At 45.3% G+C, this 17716-nt stretch overlaps 1 protein-coding gene across 3 annotated transcripts in view; it reads right to left on the minus strand.

The window, feature by feature from the left end:
* Positions 1–3016: 3016 nt before the first annotated feature.
* Positions 3017–17716, minus strand: part of KAT7 (lysine acetyltransferase 7) — a 32732-nt gene continuing 18032 nt past the window's right edge. For all 3 annotated transcript variants that reach the window (XM_040497220.1, XM_040497218.1, XM_040497217.1), the window contains 8 exons: positions 14942–15052; positions 13224–13415; positions 10527–10616; positions 10148–10288; positions 8963–9056; positions 6387–6533; positions 5671–5777; positions 3017–4757 (listed from right to left, as the gene is read on the minus strand). In XM_040497220.1, the coding sequence (XP_040353154.1) occupies positions 4656–4757; positions 5671–5777; positions 6387–6533; positions 8963–9056; positions 10148–10288; positions 10527–10616; positions 13224–13415; positions 14942–15052 (984 nt within the window). In that variant the 3' untranslated portion in view covers positions 3017–4655. The remainder of the gene's footprint in view (positions 4758–5670; positions 5778–6386; positions 6534–8962; positions 9057–10147; positions 10289–10526; positions 10617–13223; positions 13416–14941; positions 15053–17716) is intronic.

A 17716-nucleotide genomic window follows, 5' to 3' on the forward strand; every position in this document is an offset into this window, starting at 1 on the left:
CCTCAACCGTCACTTTACCTTACTCCGTGGGACCGGTCATTTGAGCCTGCACACCCAAGCCAGCTGAGGGCTCTGGGGGGTGTGAAGGCAGGGTTCACACTTGCTCACAGAAGCTTTCACAAACCGAGGTTTCTTATTTCTGAACCTCAATGCAGGAATGGACTTCGAAGGCGGGGTCTCCTGAACTGTAGACAAATGTGTGCATCTCAGCATCGCATGCATTCCAGAAGATCCAAGGCTAGTTTTTCTCAAAAGGTCAGAAGAAAAAAAGATAGTCTCTGCAGAGAGCTCCGATGCGTGACCCCAGCACCGGTCACACAACCTGCACTTCCTGGATGCCATTTGGCCTATCAGTGGCTCTTTGGATGAAAAGGCAGGAAGGTGAAGTTACTAATACACCCGTTAGGTCGATGTCTTCCACCCCATTCCATATTCCAGAAATGTGTACCGTAAGCTGTGGTCTATTTTCCTACTGGCCTTTCATACGTAGCCCCACCCTCCATTTGAACCAACTACTTTTCGCATCAACTCCATGCAAGACCATTCCCAACCCTAGGCAGGCCATCTGCCCAAAACTACAGGACAAAAACTAAGCTAACAATCACAAGCGTCATCTTGGCCTATACACGGTAAACCATATTGTTTAAAAAAAAAAAAAATCACTTGACTCCCTCTACTTCCTTGGGAGAAATGGGAATAACAGGCAGAGGGATCACGGGGCTCATGACTGCATCGTTAACAGGTCTGGAATCAGAGGGAATCAGGACTTGGTTTCTATAATCCAGCAGCAAGAACTCTGAGCCTCCAATTTTCCCATGAAGAAGAGCGAGGTATGAGGAGGGAAGGAAACCTCAGGAAGGGATGATGCTTACTGAATAGCTCAATCCTAAAATCAGCAGCACCAGAACAGGGCAGGGCTTCTGCTTCCTGGTTCAGGTCTCTGGCCCACAGCTGCTGCTTATAGGATCAACTGAAGTCCTTTCCTTCATCTGAAAGTTTCCACGTTTATTTTTCTTGCAACGGAAACCGCTAGAAGTACGGGCACCTGTGGCTGAAGCAAGGAAATCCAACAGGGGGAGGATGACTGGGGTGCATGAATGGATGGCTCAGTCGGTGGAGCGTCTGACTTCGGCTCAGGGCATGATCTTGCGGTTGGTGAGTTCGAGCCCCACGTCGGGCTCTGTGCTGACAGCTCGGAGCCTGGAGCCTGCTTCGGATTCTGTGTCTCCCTCTCTCTCTGCTCCTCATCCTGTTCACACTCTCTCCAAAATAAACATTAAAAGAAATTTTTTTTTTTTTTTAAAGTGGAGGGGTGGGGGGGATGACTGATTATCATGGAACCAAAAACGTGGAAAGATAGAGGGTAGGGTGTTAGGTTCTCACGCTGGACAGACTACAAAATGAATGTTCTGCCTTCATTGTTTATGGTCACCTTAGGCTCCAGGCATCCTGCAGAACCAGTGTGAATTACTCCTGCGTGGGGCTGACGTGAGGGTCAGAGGCAGTGGGAAGGCTCATAGCAGTGCCAAGCATATACAGGAAGTAGCCAGCACACGCCAGGGCTCCCTTCTCCTCCGGAAACAGAGTAGGTGCTTCCACTTAGAGGGTTTCAGGAGCTGGATCCAGGAATAATTCCAGACTTGTTCTGCTAGAAAAGAGCCTAAGCAGCCGAGTTGCTTTTGTGCAGGTAAAAAGAGTCAGAGGGGTCAGTCTTACACAAAATCGCCCAGGAAGTGAACACTCTGTTCCCATACCTGTAAGGGATTTAAACCAGAAAAATCTTTTACTTTTCCATAAGGCACATTGGGTGGCAATCAGCTGAGTCTTGGGATCCGGACTGTGCGCAAGAAAACTTCTAGTGCCCTGACCTCAGCATTCCAGGCTCATGGCTCACATGACGCATTCCAATGGTTTAGAAATGTGAGCGAGCAGGGGCGCCTGGGTGGCTCAGTCGGTGAAGCGTCCGACTTCAGCTCAGGTCGTGATCTCAGTCCGTGGGTTCGAGCCCCACGTCGGGCTCCGTGATGACAGCTCGGAGCCTGGAGCCTGCTTCAGATTCTATGTCTCCCTCTCTCTCTGCCCCTCCCCTGCTCATGCTCAGTCTGTCTCAAAAATAAATAAAAACATTAGTAAAAAAAAAATGCGAGTGAGCAGAATTTCCCTTTGATACAAATATCTAGAATAGGGAGATTTGGGTATACATCATTCTAAGAGTTTAAGAAGGGTCTTTGTTTCTTTTTTAAGAATTTATATATTTTGAAAGAGAGTAAGCAAGAGGGGGAGGGACCAAGAGGGAGAGAATCCCAAGTAGGCTCCGTGCTGTGAGCGTGGAGCCCGACCAGGGGCTTGTTCTGGAAACTGGAAGACTATGACGTGAGCCACAATCAAGAGTCGGCCACTCAACTGTGCCAGCCTTCCTTTTTTCCTGCACTGGGTAAATGTTCCAGGGCAAATGAGCTCCTTTCAGACATCCTCTCAACGGGAGTCAGCGACCGGGAGGAGACAATGCTATTAACAAAGGAGCTTAGTGAAGAGAGGGAAACCTGTCCCCACTCCACTCCAAGTAGCCACTGTATCCCGGCTATCCAACTTCCTGCTGGTTCCTTTGCACTTGTAATCACAGGAAAATGCACTAATAATAATGAGGCATCAGGCTGGCTCAGTTTGTAGCACATGTGACTCTTGATCTCGGATTTAGGAGTTCGAGCCCCATGTTGGGCATACAGCTTACTTTAAAAAAAAAAAAAAAAAAGGAATACCGACCAATCACTGCTATGCATACCTATTAGCGGCAACTGAGTGAGGCAGAGAGAAGCCATCCCACCGAGAAGAGTTCGGAGCAATCACTCCCTCTATAGATAGCCTGCATCAGAGAAGAAAAAAAAAATTCCACAGCCACAAACCACATCCCTCAACAGTCAGCTTACTGCTGGGGAAGATAAACGCCAAGTGCACACACTAGGAGCACCGGGTCCTCGGCACCCCGTCCAAAGAAAGGCTCCTGCGCAAAACGGGCTTGAGCAGAGAACATGCTTTATTGAGGAGTAGATATAGAACAGCACATTCTACCACATGTGGGGAAGGGTTAGCTTCGATAAAAGGCCTTTACCCCTTAAGAAAACCCCCAGTGAAGTTGCTTTTGGATAAACTTTTAACAGTGACACTGAAACTGGCAGGGAGCTGCCACTGAACATGCTTAAAATTAGCTCCCCCCAACCCACAGTGAGTATAAGTAGTGTACAGAGATGACAGGAGAAAGGCACAAATGACCAGAGTCGGGATTGTGGGGAGGGCTCCACACGAAGACAGCGGTGCTGGAGGCGACCAAGTTGGGAAGGGTGGCGGGTCCTACATCAAAAGCTGCCCCAAGATAGCAGGTTATAATGGGCCGGACAGAAATTAGAGGGAGCATCTCTTCCTTTGCTTGAAACCAAAAATAGGAGACCGGAGAATGGGGGGGGGGGGGGGGGGTGTGGAGGTTGGGTAGGAATGGTGGCAGATCCCAAAAAAGGAAATGGAGGAGGAGTTCTTGGAAGGGCAGGAGTGCTTCAGTTTAAGAGGGGAGGGTGAGGCACTGTCGAAGAGGAGCCAACGTTGGCAGGGGGGGTGGCCACTCTGCCCTGCTGAGTCATGGGCTGAGAGGAGATCCGGAAGTCCCTCGCGGTCACTTCCTACTTCTCCAGGGATGTCCAGGCCAAAAAAAAAAAAAAAAAAAAAATCACCACGACTCGGACAGAAGTACGGGTGTGTGCCAGATCGGACTGGCGGGCCCTGGGGAAAGTTCTGTGCAGCCTAACGACCCAGGGAGCGTGCGAACTGGACATTATTTTGACACCTGCAGACGTACATAAAACGGGGCGGGGAGTCAGGGGAGGAGAATACATTCAGGACTGGGCACTTCCCGGGGAGGCAAGAAGCACTCATTGGCTTCCCCCGAGACACTGCAAGTTCACTGCAGGTGAACGCCAGGGACAGAATCACCACCTCTCGACCCTCCTTCTCCATTTCATTCGGATAAATTACATACTGTTACCAAGTTAAAAACTACTGGTCTCTGGTCAGCTGGACGCTGACCAAAACCAGACCTTTCAATAGAAATGGTGGGGGGAAAAAACTGCAAGGGAGGTAAAAATCCAAAGGGAATGGACCCCTCCGATTGGGCACACACTCACAAGCGTTCCCTCTTCCCTGCTCTTCCAAAAAAAAAAAAAAAAAAAATACACGTTAAGGAGTAACTGTAAAGGTCCTGGTGGCGACAACCGTTATTTGGAAGTCTGGTGACCGGGGCAGCAAGAAGCACTATTACAAAGTTCGGGAGACACAACACAACCTGAAGGGGCTAGAGGGCACGAGGGGAACCAGTGACTGGACAGGTACAGTACCAAACAGAACACCTTGGGTCAGTGCTACGAGGGATCTGTGCTCAAGTCTACTAGAGATCCCATCCAGGCAACCTCACTGAGGCCGAAACAACAGTTCCTCAGAACCAGCGTCTGCAGAGTACGTGAGGCTCGGAGCCAGGACAGTCCTGAGGGGCGTGGCCTTCCCAGAGGATACTGTACTTGCCAATCACAAGAGCAACAGAAATGACAGACAGATCCCTAGGGTACGGATTCCTACTGCTGGGGTTCGCTGGCTCAGAGTAACAGGTCACTTTAAGTGCCCTTGGGAGGGGTCCATTTTAAACAGCTCGGATCCATGGTTTTATTGGAGTTGGATCTTTTGGCCTCCTTGGCTATCCACTCATCAATCAGGTCCTGGGGGAGAACAGGAAAAATTATTATACGCGTTCAACGAAAATGTCTTTGTACATACAGATTCCAAAATGCTGGTCAGTCAGGAAGGAATCGCCCCAAGTTTAATGATATGCTGAGGTGCGAAAGAGGTATAAAAATATCTCCTGATTTACAAAATGCTTTCCCGCAGAATCCGTTTCTTCCTACTGTGTCCTCCGTAAGAAGTGAAAATTATCCATCTTCCCTTCTTATACAGGAGTCAACCAAATCAAATTAAAAGTGGCCATGACTTGAGATGGAATTTGTTCAAGGAATTTAAAAGCACTTGCACGAGCCCTGCGGTCTACGAAGATTCCCCTCTACAGATGGGCAATTTTTTCCAATCGAAGAAAATCACGCAACGACACGAGTACTGTGGGACACAAAGCTGCTTAACTGAGCGGCTTCACTTGTGTCATCCAAATCTGAGACAAGAGCTTACCCAAAGTTTCTGAGAGGGGAAGATAGGAGGGAGACAAGCCTAACAGACATTGCTGCCTATGAAAAAAAAAAAAAGAGAGAGAGAGAGAGAGAGAGAGAGAGAGAGACCCAGTGAAAGGTGTATCTAAGCAAACTCCTCCTTTAAGAAGAGAAGGCGGGGGGCACCTGGGTGGGTCAGTCGGTTAAGCGTCCGACTTCGGCTCAGGTTGTGATCTCACGGTTTGTGAGTTCGAGCCTGGAGTCAGGCTCTGTGCTAACAGCTCAGAGCCTGTTTTGGATTCTGTGTCTCCCTCTCTCTGCCCCTCCTCCATTCACTGTCTCTCTCTCTCCAAAACACTAAACATTAAAAAAAAGTAAAAAAAGAGAGGGCTGCCTTTTGGGTGTTAAGCCCCCATTTCGCTGTTAAGCCTTAAGAGACATTTAGCCATGAGCCAGCAGCTGACAAAAACTTTACCTGTCTCTTTAAAACTAGATGTTTTCCTTTCCAGTACTTGAGCATCTGAAGGGCTTGCAGAGTGCTGACAATGTCCACAGGATTCACAGCTGTCTCCTGGCTAATTTCTGAAATAGAAGCACTACTGAGAACCTGGCCAAAGTGCAAACCCTCAAACCCCCAACTGAGCCTCCCTACCGCCACCCCCCCCCCTTAGAGGAAATCCAAATGGTTGGAATCTTTGATACTCAACCCAACCTGTTCAGAAAAAGCTTACAGAACATTCATTTGACCGGTTCTAATAACTACAAAAGAGGAATAGTACAGCAAGAAATCACTCCGGCCCCTATGGAAATCAAGGTCAAAGACCTGATTAAATTCTTCCACCCTGGCGTAAATATACAGGGATGTCTTACCAGCTCCTGTGTGTGCCAAAAGACTTGATGGAAAATAAACGTTTTTCTTCTTTCTGGACTTTTGTTACCAACCCCAGGTTTGTGAAACCAAATCGATAACCATTCCCAAAGGGCCAAACGCTCTGGAACCCGTAGGCACCTTTAGGGAGTCTCTGTAGTGCCCCGTATTCAGTGGGCCTTCTATTCTCATATTCAGATGAAACACAGAATGAGGCATTCTCTTTGCAGGTTACACGCACATCGGGGCCAGTGGAAAAGCTGGACTATTCAGCGGCATTAACATCTTGGGTACCAACCATCTTCAAGAGTCAAAACACCAACCTTTGATAGAAATCTCTTTGCCTTGGAAATTATGCAGGTAACGGAGAAGCACTTCTTTCCAGTAACTGCGATAGCTTATGAGTCCCAGGTCGGAGAGGGGACGTTCTGGGGAGCCAACTTTTTCTTCCACTTTGGAAAGCAAATAACCTGCCAGGGAATGGAACACGCACACTGTCATTTCATCCGAACGGCAAACGTCATTGTGCCAACGTGGCAGGCCTAACGAGAACCGTCTGCTGTGCAGTACATTAGGATTCAGACATTAACAAAATACAGTGTGGCTGCTGTATGGTATGCTACCTCGGGATAAACCAAAAGAAAGAATGTTATGTTAATATTTACTTGTACGAGACAGGAAGAAAACTCGAGAAGGTTTCACACGTAGAAACTGGTAACAATGGTTACCTGTAGGTGTGTGTTGGGAACAGGGGAGTGGGCACAGAGACGGGAAGCCATTTCATTACATCACTTTGTGTGTTTTTGGAGATGAAAAAATTTTTTAAATAGATTATTATCTCAGTACCCACATCTCGTTATGGGGATGCAGTCCACAAACTCCACTCTGAGAAACCTTAGTGGGAAACTAACCTGCTTTCGATAAATAAATAGCAAAGAAAAACAAGAAACAGATGGAGTGGGAACCTTCAGACTGCAAGTGATTTACAAGCCACTTCTATCAATGCCAATATATCCATTCTCTTTGGAATGAAGTAAAAATAATTATGCGTGCTTTTTAAAGGAACAAAATCATAAAATTAAGGAAATCTGAATACTCTAACTTAGGTTATTAAGGGATTTGGGGAGGTTTGGTTTTGTGTATGTTTTAACCTGAAATAGATCTTTTCTTTTAGAGACAGCAAAGTAATTGAGGGTAGAAACAGAGGTAAAACAAGACTGGCCAGAAAATGCTAATCATTCATTATAGAGGGTTTTAGACAATGATTCTCCTTTTACGCATGTTTGAAATTTTCCATGAAGACAAGTTTCTAAGATAGGTGTTACGTCTTCAGAGTTACAGGCACACACACACCCCCACCCCGGTAGCGGGACTGTTCTACTTCCTGATTTCATCTCTTCCCAGGTGGTTTAAACATGGAAAAGCTGGAAGGCTAACTCTAAGAATCCTAATTTTGACCAAAACGTGTCATAGGACAGTGAACCCTGCACAGAATACAGTTGATTCTCATCATTTACAAGAAGTTAAATGTTCTCTGAAGTCACGGCAAATACCGCACCACCGCTCCTACGGGAAATACCGGGTTCGGTTTCTATGAGCCTTTGGTCATATTTTCATCAACCTGCCATTATGCAACCTTGTTGTAAGTGTTTCTGTTTCACAACTTATTTAACATACATTGCTGACTCCCTAGCATCCAGCTTCCGGCCAACAGCACCACAACCTACGCCTGAATGAAGCCTGCCTAACTCGGGTATTTTCTCTGCGAGGCACCCCACAGCCTTTCTGGATGGCATTTCAGCACCACACTTAGGGGCAATTTGAAATCACCAACAGGGGCACCTGGGTGGCTCAGTCAGTTGAGCGTCCAACTTCAGCTCAGGTCATGAGGTTTGTGGGTTCGAGCCCCGCGTCGGGCTGTGTGGACAGCTCAGAGCCTGGAGCCTGCTTCAGATTCTGTCTCCCTCTCTGCCCGTCCTCCATTTATGCTGTCTTGCTGTCTCTCTCTCAAAAATTAAGTGTTAAAAAAAATTTACAACAAATACAACCAGCAACAAAAAGCACAAAAATATGAAAAATGTAGCACTAACGGATCGTGAAACAAACATCTGTTTACACCACGAATGCCGAAACAAGGCACCTGCTTGTTTGGAGCTGAGAAAATGCAGTGACTTTCTGCTGCTGTGTGCGTGTCTACAAGTGACTGCAAAAGTGCCGAGAGTATTGACTTGGGGTTTAAAAATAAATTCCTGGGGCGCCTGGGTGGCGCAGTCGGTTAAGCGTCCGACTTCAGCCAGGTCACGATCTCGCGGTCCGTGAGTTCGAGCCCCGCGTCGGGCTCTGGGCTGATGGCTCGGAGCCTGGAGCCTGTTTCCGATTCTGTGTCTCCCTCTCTCTCTGCCCCTCGCCCGTTCATGCTCTGTCTCTCTCTGTCCCAAAAATAAATAAACGTTGAAAAAAAAAAATTAAAAATGAATTCCTAAATACAGAATACACTATTGATGCGGCCCGAAGCCTCTACCAGGTGTGTATATATATATATATATATATATATATGGACTGCCTCTAGACAAGGCCTTACAAAACCGAAATCCCTAATCCAGGAGCAGATTTGAAGCCTTATGCACGTATGTGCTGTTCCTAAGCCTCAAACGGGGATAATCCTCAAAAGCTTACTTCACTATCCTCTCTCTCTCCTACTCTCAGGTACCAACTCCGGGTTGGTCCAACGAAGGTTCATTGTATACCAGGCTGGCCGGAATTGCTCAGATTTTTCTCCACGTATTCATTCACTTGCTACATGCCTGCCCGGAACTACAGGGACCACAGGACAGAAAGATGACAATGTTTCCATAGCCCCCGCCCCTTGTGGAGCGTGGGCCTTAGCAGTGTCACTTACTGAAATCAATGAGCATCTTGCCATAGCCCTGTCTCATGTACTGAGGCATGGTAAGGATACAGGACACATTGTAGTTGAGGAATGAATTCTTTTCCTGAAATCAAGAGCAAACAGATGGAAGCAGGTCACGAGGGTTTGGAACCAGAGGGGTCTGCGGTCCCACAGATTCAGAATTAGGCACCGGCAAAATATCTGGCTAACCAGTCCCGGGGAGTGGCTGGCAGGCTCACAGCTGTTACGTCCACACCTACTAGGTATGGCCAAAGCCATTAATCCCAGGGTTTCCCTAGCTCTTGGGATCAGTCTCATTTTCAGGGGGCGGACTCGGAGTTCTTTATAGTCACAGCGCAAGGCAAGGAGGTCTGAGGTTTCGACTGCTGAGTTGGTCTCGGGCAACCCTCTGTAAATGCAATTTTTTTAAAAGGGGGTTGCCCACTGGAAAGGAGGGAGACCCCAAACAGTAAGCCCCCAGTTTGGAAGGGGTTGGTCAACAAGCAAACCACATTCTGTAGGATTCCACTTATGTCAAATGTTCACAAGAGGCACACTTCTAGAGATAGAGGGCTGGGAGGGGTTGGGTGGAAATGTGGAATGTCGCTTAGGGGTTTCTCGCCAGGGTAACGAAAACAGTGGGGCCTGTGCCGTTGCCGCACAACTCTACTAAAAACCACTTAAGTATGCACTCTGAATGAGTGACTCGTATGGTATGTGGATTACACTTCAATAAAGTTTATATTAAAAAGTCCTGAGCAAAATCTGGCCTTCGGTCTTCAAAGGCACAGTGGGGTTATCACTGAAAAGAGCCCAGCTAGAAAGCCAGGCAAAGGAATATATTCCTGGTTTTAGGCTAATAACAGAGGGCAGAGCCAGGAGGGTTGGCTTGACTACAAAATGTGGGTTTTAAGGGTTAGCAGGCAGGGCCTTGGCCAATAATTAATAGGCAGCTCCAGCCCACAAGTCCAGAAATGAATAAACCAGAAGCTTTCAATAAAGAATTGCACATTTTCATTAAACAACCTTTGATACATGGATTTCCGAGCCCCGAGCCCCCGCCCCTGCAAGGGAAGGGCGGTCATCACTGTCCAGGGTACTGCCTCTTCCTTGTCAGTGATTTGGGTCCCCATATGCCAACATCAATCACCCCTGCTGTGGCCATTAGCTTCTTAATCTCCAGATCCTGCTGACCTTGGAAAAATATCCAATCAGGTGACAGCCGGTGTTGTCCGCTTCAGTCATAACATAAAACAGGAAGGGTTCCACATCGTAATATAATGTCTTGTGGTCCAGAAAAAGTTTGGCCAACAGGCACAGGTTTTGGCAGTAGATCTGGAAACCGAGAAACAGAATTCATGTGTGGGCCAGCGACTCCTACACTTATCAGATAAAGGCCTAAAATTAAAGATCGTTATTGCTGATGAAACGGCAAGTGTACTTTGGTCAATAGTTGAACTTTATCTTCTTTACAGGGCGAGATGGAGACCAAACACACGCCTTCTGAAGCCTGTGAATATGCACCACCACCACCACCACCACTGCCGCCGCCGCCCCTCCTGCCACCGTTTACCTTGTTCTTCTTGCCATCTACTTCAAACACAGAGACGGAGCCTTTTCGATAGATCTCATCGCCGGGTGGGTGTTTCCACACACATTTAGCCTGCAGGAGAACGGAATTCATATCAGGGAAACAAGCTTCCCCCAACAAGACTACCGCTCAAGAGGGAAAATGAATCACAGGTCAAACTTCAGTTAGCGGAGAGGACAGACAGCTGACACGCTTGAGAAGGTACAGCAAGAGAGGGTTTCTGTTTCAGTAAAACAATTAAAGTCTTCTAAAATCATAGTAATGTTTTTATGGTATTTTTATAGCAGTTTAGAACAAGATTTCTAGATGGTATTCTGGCCCTGCTTCAACCCAGGAGATTAAAGTCATCTACTACGTAAAAGACAGATAAATAAAAAAATACCCTTATTATAAAACGCCTTGTGCCAACAGGAAATTCTTAAGCAGCTTATTTCCAGCAGCTTAGAGTTGCTAAGTAAGGGCAAGAATACTTGACGTTCACCTTTACCAGTAAACTTTGCTACCACCTAGCCATTAGTCTTGTTTTCAGATCAGAAAACAGGCCTGTAATAAAAACTACCCCCACACCAAAGTGTTCCCTTTGGTATATAAGGAATAGGAGGAGCAAGTCCTTTCTGTGGCTTTAAAAAAAAAAAAAAAAAAGACAGAAAAAAAAGTCAAGCAACAAGAAACTGCAGGGGTAGATGGGCACCCGGCCACAAGGGGGCACAATGTACCCCCCCCTTTCCTCACCTTCAATGGCTAATAGATCTAATTTTTTTTTTTTTAAGGTTTAAGACAGAGACAGAGCACAAGCAGGGGAGGGGCAGAGAGGGACACGGAATCTGAAGCAGATTCCAGGCTCTGAGCTGTCAGCACAGACACAGGGCTCGAACTCACGAACCTTGAGATCATGACCTGGGCTGAAGTCAGTCGCTCAATGGACTAAGCCACTCCGGTGCCCCTCTTAACCGATTTAATGCAGGCTGTCAGCCATTGCTGTACATGGATGAATTCTTTTGAAAAGTTTTATGTGAATACATTTTGAAATATCATTTAAGAAGCGCATGCACGTGGAACATTTTCTACCAAGTTTTATTGTGACTTTTGGTCAACTCAAGAATCATGGCCCAATTGGTCACATGTAAATCCAAGTATTAATTGGAATTACTTCGAGAAAGCTCCACCCAGTCTGTTCCTATATCCACCTCCTTATTCACGCTGGCTCTTTCCAATAACCTAATTAGTGTGACATTCATTTGTTTAGAAACAGAAGCCAAAGTCTTGGCCAAAAGGCCAAAGAAGGCCCACATCAGTGATTATCCCTAAAGCAATGGGAATCAGAGGAGGTGTGGAGGAAAACAGGTTTTCATTTCCGGAAATTCGATTCTTGCACCTCCCTTAATGCAGGAGGTCCTCAAATACACATAATGTTTACCTGACCTTCAGATTTATCCAAACCCTTTTTTTTTTTTACCCTTCTACTACTATTTCCTGCCCTTTTTGACTACTTCATTGGTTAATGCCACTAAATAACCACAAACAAAAAGGAAGAAAGACTTAAATGGTAAGAAGTTCACATCCATAAAAATACCAGCCTTACTTTCACGCAGCAGCACGGCATTTTAGCTTCTCATGGTCTAACAACGGTTGGAGACCAGGCCTTCTGGTACCACTTCCCACCCTCTCCCCACAATGGTGTCTCCACCAGTCCTGCCCATCTCTCCAGCAGTCCCTCTCTACCCGAAGTCAAGCGTGCAGGGGTCTGAATGGCTTAATTCACAGGGGCAGTTCTGGGCCACAACACTACAGACCACGTGTTCAGTGATGGGAACACAAAAATGCAGTTATCCCCCAACCCAACTAGGGAGAAGAGTGGAAAGACAGAAACCCTGGGTTGTAGATGCTGGCCATATGGAAATCCTGGAAAATAAGGGGGGAGGGAACAGAAGAAAAGACACCCTGAAAGGTTTTGGAGCCAAATATGCTGTGACTGCAGAAACAGGTTGAGGAAGGTTCCCTGCCGGAAACGCTCCAGTCTTTCCCCATCTCTGCTCCCAGAAATTCCCATGTTTCAGACAAGACTTTTCACCCCACAACTAGGGAAAGAAAAATGGCTTCAAGCTACAAAATATCTAGTAACCAATAAAGTGAGTGTCATGTCTTTGTTCCTATTTAAATAAGAAGGACAATGTTCAGGAACCAGAAAGCACTAAACTTGAGAAGGCACCAAAGGACCCATTTTGTAAATTTCATAACTTGCCTCCTTTAAATAAGCATTCATTCAACAGTCACTGGGCATTTACTGCCCACACTGGTTGCTAGGGATATACAAAGGAGAGTCAACGTTGTCCTTGCTCTGTCTAATGAAGTCAATCTAATGAAGTCTATTTGTTTTCATCTAGCTTGGGACACATAAAAACTGCAGGCAGGTCATTTATATCTCAAGGAGAAACAGAAAGGAGCAGGCAATGTGTGACAGGATGTGGTTAAGGGACATCAGTTGTTTCAGGTGCCACACAGCACACCTTGCCACAGGCTGAATCCCCTAACCCTGAAATGTGGCTTTCAATTTCCTATGCCTTTATCTCATTGCTATGGACCATGGAGAGATGCATGGATAAAGGCCATCCAGATAGACAGCAATATCTAGAGCTCCAAAGCTCATCACCATCATGATTGCGGACCCGGACAACTTACCATGTGCCGGCGGAGTATCGTTTGGCTCTTCATGTATTTTAAACAGAATTCGCACATGTAGAGACGCCCCAATCGTGCATACTCTTCAGGATAGGGAGAATGGTACCAAGTATCGAGCTCATAACGACCAAAAGCAATTGTTTTAATCATGTTGCTCCCCTCTGTGATTTGGCCTTGCAGCCGTAACTTCTCCTAGTGTGGAGAAGAAATCCAAAGTCAGAAGATTAGAATTGATCATCTTTGTTATTAAAAAACCCGTAGTTAGCTTACTATGCATACTACCACGCTAGGCTAGGAGAAAAATAGAACTGGCTTCTAACTCATGAGAAATTTGCACTATGGAGGGCTACCTACCTGGGCATGGATAATCAGGAAGGCTTCTAAAAAACTCCTGTCTACACACTGCCTGGCACAGGTCTCAACAGACAGCAAGCGGCTTCTCTCTGCTCCCCCCTACCATGCTCCAGGCCTTGTGTCTTGAACCTCAGAACAAGTCCTTGGTAAAATTTTGTTTTTAACCAGCCTGCACCAAACCAAATTTTAAAGCAATCTACCAAGAATGCAAATGCCCCACCCTCACTGGACATTTCTAAAATGAAACAGAAGAGATCCAGAATGTGCTTTGAGATCTGCTTCTAAAGCTTATGGATTGTTGGGACAGAAATCTACTGGGATAGGGGGCCATCCTCTCAACATCGGTCCCTGAGAAAAAAAAACATTCCTGAAACATGAACGGGTGCTTTAATTCTGTAATCTAAACTCCAGATAAAGTAGAAAATACTTCTGGGGATCTAACTCTACTCAGTCGCTAGAATTTGTCAGCATAAACCAGGTGGAGAGCGGTGAAACAGACTAACCTGGGGAATGCTCTGTTCTGCAGCAGAACAGAGAAAGCCAGCCATAGCACAGCAGCCCAGCCCAGCCCAGCCCAGGGCAGCTATCAAACCCTGCCTCCTCTACATTTCCAATAAGTCTGTAGGAGGATTTGTAAATTAAGTGTTTGATAAAATTAAAAAAAAAAAAAAAAAAAAAAAAGGTTTAACGGGATGTTCAGGTTTTAAGCTAAGTTTCCCCAAACACATTTAATCTGTTAAATCAGAGGTACCACAGTTTTTAAAAGCAAAGTTGTTGAAAATTCTGCCTAGGGTATCAAAACTATGCGTAAAACTAACTGTAAATAAAAAACAGAACACAAAACCAGCTTCATGTATGAAACTTGGCTAGGTCAACGCTGAATTTTCTAAAATATCCACCTACAGTCTTTTCCATTATTCCTCTTCACTGTTCTTTTAGAGCTAGCCTGGAAGGGCTGAAGAAACTGCTAAGCCTAAGCCAAGTTCCTGGAGGGGGTTAAGAGAACAGAGAGGCTCACCAATCAGTCCAGAGGCTCTCAGAATTGCAAATTACCCAACTGAGACCCAGGGGCACCTATTGTCTTTACCAGCCTCAATACCTCCACACCCGAACTGGTCCTTCCGGGAGGTGAAAGGGAGAGAGAAAACCCATCAGGCAAAGGAAAGAGAAGGGAGGAGGGGTAATTAATTTTAACTATGAATGGGGTGGATCACCTCGAAGCTGGATAGCTGGGGGAGGGGGAAGAGATTCCAGCGGCAAAGTACGTTTGTTTAATTCCTGGCCAACTGATGGCTGATCATTCTTCTTGGCAGTCCCACATGCCCTTCCCAAGTGGTCCAGAGCTTGAAGGTTTTCATACTCACCAAATCCTCTGAAGCCCGGGCTTGCGCTCTTCGGAAAAGATCCAAGTCATATTCGCTAGTCAGGTTTTCCAAGAGAGGTTCCCGAGTATTCCCATAGGTCTGTCTGTGTTCCTAGGAAAATAGCCAGAGCGTGATTCTCTCTGCTTCTAAGAACTTCATCTATTTCAACTGATGCCAACCAGAGGGCCAAGCACAACTATAAGCTATTTACTTAGTGCCTACTATATGCCAGGCATTATACTCGGCACCAGGAATTGAGCGTAAGACGCACTATCAGGTTAATGCCAAAAACCACCACTATCCACCCTAATGAATCTAGAAAGAAAATGCTCCTACACCTTCAAAAAGGAGCTTCATTCTTCTATCTCTAAATGAGCACCTCGAGGATCAGAATTCTATGCCTCCATTTCTTCATCTGAAAATGTGCATGACAGTACAAATAAATAAAAATATAACAAACCCAAAGGCACTACACATTCCTAGACAAAACAAAAAACAAAAAACCAAATCTCTGACACTCAGAGTCTGAGAGTTTAGACTGAAAGGGAAAGCTGCAAAGGGGAAGGGTTAGCTGCGCTAAGGAGTCCTTGGTAAATTCTGTCCCGAGTCGCTGCACCCACTGCGGTCTGCCAAAGGCCCAAAGCTCCCGACTCAGGTCTCCAGCCCAAGTGCACAGGCAAAAGAGGATGGCCTCTTTAAAAAACATTTTACTAAATATTAAGCAAGAAGAAAGAGGCAATATTCATAGAAAATCCGAAGCATAAAAATAACCCAGTTCTTAATAAGTATCAAATCTCACCATGATAGTAAAGTATCCTTGCGCAGGAAAGGAAGGGCACGAGGGAAACTTCCCTTTTAAACCTCCAATTCTAGCCCTTCCCACTTGATCCTAGACTCCACCTCCCACCCAGAGAATAGGAGATAATGGTTGTTAAGTGGAGTGGATGGCTCATCCTAGGGAGACCATTATAGAGTTCACACACATATTAGCATATGAAAAAATCATTCACCAATATCTTGAAGCTATTACAATTTCTTCAGGTTCTTCTGGGCCCATCTGACCAGTGTATTTTGAATTTGGACTCTGTTATCTACGATTTAGGTTCTCAGTATTAAAAGTATTTCTTCTAGTTTCATACACATCTTTTTTTAAGTTAAAAAAAATACCCTACCCAGCATTTTTAACAGGAAGGTTGGGTCCCCATCACCTAGCTCAAATTATTGCAAAGTAGATGTTTGTAAGATAAACTTCAGGAGCTTTTCCTTCAGACACTCCTCATACCCATATGATTTCTGGGCAAATTACCTCTCTAAACCACTCCATTCTTATCTACGAAATAGGTAAGACGCCATCCGTCATAGAGGGCTGTCCTAGAAATGATGGGAACAACATAACCATGACACCTAACACACAAGCACTCAATAAATGCTATTACCATATTATTTATGCCCCATCTACCCAACATGTGAATAAAAGCCCTGAACCAGGCCAAGGGAAGCAGCAGTCAGCCTCATACTAGAGCCTTCCCTCTACAAACCCAACAGTCTGGTGTAGGTGTTTAGCTACAAATTAGCCCACCATCCATCTCCTACTGGCTATTGCCATTTATTCGTAAGATGCTCATTCTCAGGGCAGGGAGGACCACCAAATAAAGTAAATACGTAGTTTGGCACGTTTTGGCCTTAGTGAAGCCACACTGACTGTCTAAGCACTCACAACCCATCTAGTCTGATGACTCAAGAAGCCAAAATTCCAATTCCATGAAAAAATAAACATCAGAAAAAGACCCAGAGATCACACAGCAAAACACCCAGGGGGTTACATCTCAGAGGGTGATTTTTATTCTCTGTATTTTTGGTATTTTCTTTTTTTTAACGTTTATTCATTTTTGAGAGACAGAGTGCCAGTGGGGGAGGGGCAGAGAGAGAGGGAGACACAAGATCTGAGGCAGACTCCAGGCTCCAGGCGGGTAGCTCAGAGCCTCACGCGGGCTGGCTCGAACCCATGAACTGCGAGATCATGACCTGAGCCAAAGTCGGATGCTTCACCAACTGAGCCACCCAGGTGCCCTTTGGTATTTTCAATAGTAAGCATTTATGAACACGTTTATAAATCTTTATCAATTACATATATTCATATATCACATTTACAATAAGTCTTTATTTAAATTTTTATGCAAAAATGTTTTGAAGAATTTTTCATGAACTTGAGGAAATTAGTTCAAACCATTTAAGTGAAAACACAGAAATTCAAAGCTGTACTTACAGTAATATCCAAATGACATAAATAAGGCATTATGTAAAAGGTCAGAAAAGGTCAGCAGGCTCTCCCCCCAAACGCTAACTGTGGTTACTTTTAAGTAACCACTACACCCAATGTGGGGCTCAAACTCACAACCCCCAGATCAAGAGTCAGATGCTTTTCTGACTGAGCCAACCAGGCGTCCCTATTTCCCTGTACTTTTCTTAATTGGTCTGTATTCCCTATTACAAATGTGCATTACTTTTAAAACTAGAAAAAAATTAAAATACTACCAAAGAAATCTTACTATATAGAATACATCCCCCAATTAATACCCTTTATCATGTAGGAATTTTGTTTTCCCATTAAAAATACACAGACTCTCACTCAGTTGGAATACTTTTCCTTATACAGACATCTCCAATATCTTGGTATTTGTTCAAGGGGCTAAATTTAACCTTTTACAGCAAATCTGAAAAGCAGAGTTTAGAAATCAAAAGCAATCACATGCAATTACAAGTGTTCATGCCAAT

The sequence above is a fragment of the Herpailurus yagouaroundi genome, unplaced genomic scaffold, assembly GCF_014898765.1.
Source record: "Herpailurus yagouaroundi ecotype Mexico unplaced genomic scaffold, PumYag 189, whole genome shotgun sequence".
Classification (NCBI taxonomy): domain Eukaryota; kingdom Metazoa; phylum Chordata; class Mammalia; order Carnivora; family Felidae; genus Herpailurus; species Herpailurus yagouaroundi.